The following is a 5,451-nucleotide window of genomic DNA, read 5'->3' as shown; positions in this document are numbered from 1 at the left end:
GCGGGCAGAGGCGCCCACGCGCTGCGGGCCCCGCGCCAGACCGACACGGAGCAGGTGGCCGCCTTGGAGGCGCCGTGGTTTCCGGCTGCCACTCCTCCCTCACCCACTCCCCGTCCTGAGGGCTAGTGACGTCCCCGAGACAGGAAAGGTCGCCTGACGGCGCTGCCGTAATGGAATCTTGACACACTGCAGTAAGTTCTATTCTCGGTTGGCCAAGGAGGAAACAATTGATTCTCAATTTTTTCACCGTGAATGAACTGGTTCCAGTGTCCCAGCACAGCCTCTGCTGCGCTGGCCCCAGGCGCGGGCCCGACGGTCTCCTCACGGAGCAGAGCAGACCCACAGCCCCGGGGCGCTGCTCACACGAGCGTCAGAATGACCTTCCTGGTGCCCCCGCGAGCTCACAAATCCCCGTACTGGACCAAAATCAAGGCTCGCTGACCAGTTAGTTTTGGCCCGTGCTCCGGGATGCTCACAGCGGGCCTCTCGCTGCAACTGCCCACATCACTCCGGGTCGCCGCCGCCCGGCTCCCGCATCTCTTCAGGGTGCCACCGGCGCCGAGCTCCCCCTCCTGGCTCTTGGCCAGTCCTGACTCGAGCCCCCGAGGCCTCTGCTCTGCGCCACGCTGGCCTCTGTGTGTTCCTGCAGGGGCCCCTCCTGGCCCTCTGGTGGGGGCCGTCCGGTCTCCAGTCAGAATTAGCGGTGGCAGCCCCGGTCTCCCAGACAGACAGATGAGACCAGGGGCCCTCCCCGGCCTCTCACGGCAGCCTGCTCCTCGGAGTCGCCACCCTCTGCCGCGCACCCCCAACCCCGCCTCCTCCTGTCTCTGCGTGACGACGCACCGCGCAGCCAGGCCACCTCCGGTCGAGATCCTGGGCTACTCTGAGCCGCAACGTCTCTTTGGCCAAGTAAAGCAGCATATTCATGGGCTCTGGGCACCCCTGGTGTGGGGGAGCATTTCTGGGTGACCAGAGCTGTTTACTGCGCGGATCATCAGGTGCTGCTGCCAATCAATGCCTGAGCGCCCCCAGCGGTCTGAGGGGCTCCTGAGGGGCTCCCAGGCGCCTTGCCTGGGCTGAGGCAAGGCTCAGCCAACACCCGTGCCACCACCTACCTGCCGTGCGGGCCTGGAAAGACCCGGAAGCAGGAGGGTGCTGGTGGCAAACACAGCGCACACCTGACTGACACTTCCCTGAGGAGGGGTTGGGGCACGAAGACCTCTTAGGCCCTCGGAGCTCTAGAACTCTCTGGAGACCACCCCGAAAGCAAACCAGGTCACAGCACAACTGACAGGCGTCACGTCTGAGACACGCCAACTGCTCACGGCCGTCAACGACAGCACCGACGCCAACGAGCGCGTGGCCGTCGCGGGCAGAGCGCGAGGCCTCGTGAGCCAGCAAGCTCTGCCGCTCTCGCCCCAAGAAGATGAGGCGCCGCCGCCGGCGCTGGACGCTTTCTCCCGACTGGCTGCCGGCCACGGAGCTCCGAGGGCCGTCAGCGCTGCTGGGGCGCTCTGGGGACACTCAACGTGGCACTAGCCACGAAGGGACTGGCCGGCGGGCCCTGGGGCGGCCATGCTCAGGAAGCCCGCCGTGGGGCAGCCCCCACAGCGTCCGCCGGCACGCACGCCGCGACCCCGGGGGAGGGCAGGCGGGGAGGCCTGGCGGACGGCAGCCGGGTCACGCGGACACGGCCGGCCGACACACGAGTAACAGAAGCCAACACAGGACGACCGCAGAGCTAACTGGACAACGCCCCGCTGGGCACAGAGAACTGACCACGGGCCTCCAGCAGCCCGAGGGAGCCGAGGGCAGGTGAAGGCTTCAACGGGAGGGAGCGAGGAGGGCGTCCTCTTTGACGGTCTTAGGCACGAAGCAGTCGCCTGAGAGCAGCCCGGGTTGTGGGGACACGGCGGGGGGCAGTCGGGAAGGCCGGAAGGGGCCAGCATCTGCCCAGAACATAGGGCCGCTGAGGACGGGTGAGAGATTCCAACGGGGGCTTGCCCAGTGAAGGCCCCTTGCCCGCGCTGAGGGCCGGGGTGGCGCGGGGAAGCTGCATGTCCTGCCTCAGGGGCCCACTTTGCCTCGCCTTGCTGTTGTGAGGCCGGCTCCTGTCACGTGTCTTGTCGACACCCCCAAACCCGAAGCCAAAGACTAACTGTGAACAGTGTCCGAATGCTGCCTTTTCTCAGGCCGCGTCTTGGCCTTTCAGAGGGAAAGGAGGACACTCTGCCCGGCCTGTTCCATGCTGTTCCGGGCTCGGCCCACTCGCTCCCAACCTCAGCAAAGCTGCTGACGCCCGCACGCTCGAGGCGCTGTCACTACTCGCCCGTGGGGCTGCACCATGGCCACACCGAGGCAAGGGGGCCACCTGAGGAGGCACCTAGCACGTAGCGCCCCACTGGTGCTCGCCCACAAGCTAGGGGAGGCAGGGGCTGAGCTGCCCCCTCTGGGGCACGCGGCCTGGGGTGTTAGTTTCACTGAGAACAAAGTTCCTCCGTAGGTCAGTAGCATCTTCTACAGGATGAAAGGACCCAGGTCCATGGAGAAGAGCGCGGGGGGCAGCAAGATGGGTGAAGAGGCAGGGGCAAGACCTGCAGGGCCCAAAGCGGCACATCCTGCAGCCGGCCCCAGGCTCGCGACGCAGTCTAGAGACAGCTGGGGGGGGAGCGGGGCTGAGCGCGGGCCCAGGAAGCCCCAGGCGAGGCAGCAGGGGCCCCAGAGGCCTCTCCCAGCAGGCGCACAGCCCGCCCGCCGGCCGGAGGCCAGAGACGATGCCCGACGATGGACAGGGACAAAGAACAAAGGGGCTTAGCAAAAGGGTCACCAGTGCTGTGCAGTGACACGTGACCCTCCCCGCGGCGTCAAAGGAAAGTAAGGCACAGGCGTGAGCACTTAAAGCCCCCAGACCCGCAGGCCACCGTATGGGAAAGTGACCCGCGGCCTGTGAGAGGCCTGCGGCGGCCTCGGACGGGCTGCTTGCCAAGTCGCCTCTCCCGCGCCTCAGCAGTGACCACCAGATGAACGTCCCGGGGCCAGCGCCACGAGGACAAGGCTCTGTCATAGCTCTACGGTTTCAGCTCTTCTATCAAAGCGGCATCTTCCATGTACAGACAAGCATGGCCCTGACACGGAGACGCCCGTGCTCCGTCGGCAACGAACAACACGGCAGCAACTGGAATAAAAACGGGGTGGGGGGTTCCACGTGCCGATTTTCCTTCCTCCCTGCACTACTCCGAAGCCGCTGCGTCTCTCTCACACCTGCCACGTGCCGGGGCGAGGATCCAGGCTGGTCGCCGGGGACAGCCAACACGGAGCTCTGGGCCTGGCTTGGCCGGCAGAATGCTGGCCGCGCTGGCACTGGAAAGCTGCCGAGCCTGGCGTCCGAGGTGCCCACCGAGAGGGGCTGCAGTGAGGGTGAAGGAGCGGGGAGCAAGACCCGCGGGCCTGAGGCCTCCTCCCTCTTCAGAGTCAGGGCAGTCGGGAAGCGCTCGCCTCCCCAGAGGCTGGGCACAGCCCCGTTCTGGGAAGACTCTGGCGACCCCGGCGTCCAGTGAGCGCGCCCGATTCCCTCAACAGCGCACTCGCCCCCACGCGAGAACGTGCCCGGAACTCGAGGTCTCTGAGACCCTTGGAGGATCCCAAGTTTACAGCAACAGTCTCCTCGGCGCCCGCCCTCCGCTGCCACCTGCCAGCTCCCTCCACCGTAAGGTGCGTGCCCGCAGGGGTCTGTCCGTGGTCCCCGGCCCACGTGGTCCCCGCCACGTACCTGCCCTCCGGCTCCGACCTGTGCGGTCCCTCCGCCAGCTTTGGGGTCCCGGTCCCGCTTCTCCGCCTCAGGCGGGCTCCCCACCTTCCCAGTGAAGGGCGTGCCTGTCCCCCAGCAGAAGTGACACAGGGAGGTGACACTGCACTTCCTCTTCCCGCAGCCACATCTGACTCACGCCCCTCCTTGCGCTCTTCTCTCCTGCGCCTCTGGGCGCCTCTTTCGTGCGCTCCCACAACCTCTTTGCCGGGGCTGCAGTGATGGCACAAGCCCCACCGACAAGCACCCCCACCCCGGCTTTCCCCTGGCCCGTGACAGCTGAACCGCCCCCGAGTGAAGTCTGCCCACCGTCACCCGCGCCGTCCGCGTGACACGCGTGCCCGGATGCCGCGCGCCGCCTGCCCTGCTCTGCTCATGCCGGTGCCTCCGCCTTGGCTGTTCTCCCCACCCCACGCCACACGCCGGCACCCCGGGCCACGCTTGCCGTCCCCTTCTCTGACGCGTAAGCCTGGGCGGGCTGTTCTGACTCTTCGCCACTTCCCGCTTCTGCCGGAGCATGGCACTTACTCTGGCACCGCCCCGCCCGCCTGCGCAAGTCCAACTGCTCAGCGGGCGCCCTGCTTGCTGCAGCTGCGCCCCCCTGCACCGGCTGGCCCTGGCGGAGACGCGAACCACTGCAGCGATGCTCCAGCCAGCCCAGCTCCCGCCAGGCAACACCCCCGCACCTCCACTCACGCTGCGGCCCCTCGGCGCTGATCAGCAGCGCAGCGGTCTCTCGCGGAAACGCGCCGCCAGGGCGAGCTGGGCTGCGGCCCTGCTTCTGCTGGGGGGTCCGAGGCGGCCACGAGGGCCGGCGAGCTGCTGCTCCCACGGGCCCGCTGGCCGCTGGCCTGTCCGTTCCCAGGCTGTCGCAACTGGCTAATCGAGGACAGGGATTTCACTTGGTGGGAGGAAGAGGGCCTGCTGCCCGCGTGTTCCGTGAACCGACTGACGTTGGCTCAGGGTAGTTCGTTTAAAGTGCAGCCTAGTCTCCACCCAGGTCCGGGCCCACCTGCCTTCTCCCCAAGGTCCTAAACCTCCGAGGACGCACAGGCGCCCTTGCCCTTTCACTGACACCCTCACTCCAGCGCTGCCCCGGAGCCCGGGGTCCTGCCAGACATCTGCATGTGGGGTGTCTCCCCATCTGCTGGAACCCACGCCCCGGCCCTGCAAGCAGACACGCTCGGAGCGTGGGGACAGAGGCCCCCGAGTGTGGCCTGCCTTTCTTCACCCACGTCTCTGCCCCGACACCTTCTCACGCCCACAAAGTGACCATGCACCACTCTGTGCGACGTCCTGTGCTCTTCCACGGCAAGTCGCCTTTTCCACGTCAAGAGATCGTCAGCCTTGAAAACCACGGAGCACCTGGACAGACCCCAGGGGTGCGGCCACCATCTCCCCACGCAGCCTTGGATTTGGTCGGGCTGGCAACGCTTTCCACACCTGATCCCCACGGGGGGGGGGGTGCTCGCTGGTACCAACAGCCAAAGCCCCCACGGGTTGACCCACGTGGGCTGGGGACCAGCTCTGTGAGGGGCCCCAGGACCCCCACGCCAGCTGCTCACCCCACGCACGCCTCCAGGTCCTGCACAGCAACGCCGTCACCACGGCTCGTCTGTTTAGGAGCCGCCGGTTTTGACTGAACT

General features: G+C 67.1%; 1 protein-coding gene across 1 annotated transcript in view; it reads right to left on the bottom strand.

Annotated features, from left to right (window-relative positions):
- The window catches only part of EMC8 (ER membrane protein complex subunit 8), a 5,721-nt gene extending 3,759 nt beyond the window's left edge, over window positions 1-1,962 (bottom strand). Inside the window, exons 1-3 of the mRNA XM_004693524.2 lie at window positions 1,830-1,962; window positions 1,326-1,514; window positions 1,116-1,193 (exon numbers count right to left, since the gene is read on the bottom strand). Coding sequence (XP_004693581.1) covers window positions 1,116-1,193; window positions 1,326-1,514; window positions 1,830-1,962 — 400 coding nt within the window. The remainder of the gene's footprint in view (window positions 1-1,115; window positions 1,194-1,325; window positions 1,515-1,829) is intronic.
- Between the last annotated feature and the right edge of the window lie 3,489 nt (window positions 1,963-5,451).

Source organism: Condylura cristata, unplaced genomic scaffold (assembly GCF_000260355.1).
Source record: "Condylura cristata isolate star-nosed mole 26May11 unplaced genomic scaffold, ConCri1.0 scaffold00039, whole genome shotgun sequence".
NCBI lineage: Eukaryota > Metazoa > Chordata > Mammalia > Eulipotyphla > Talpidae > Condylura > Condylura cristata.
Note: the sequence above shows the minus strand (reverse complement) of the source record. Positions and strands in the feature narration are given on the sequence as shown.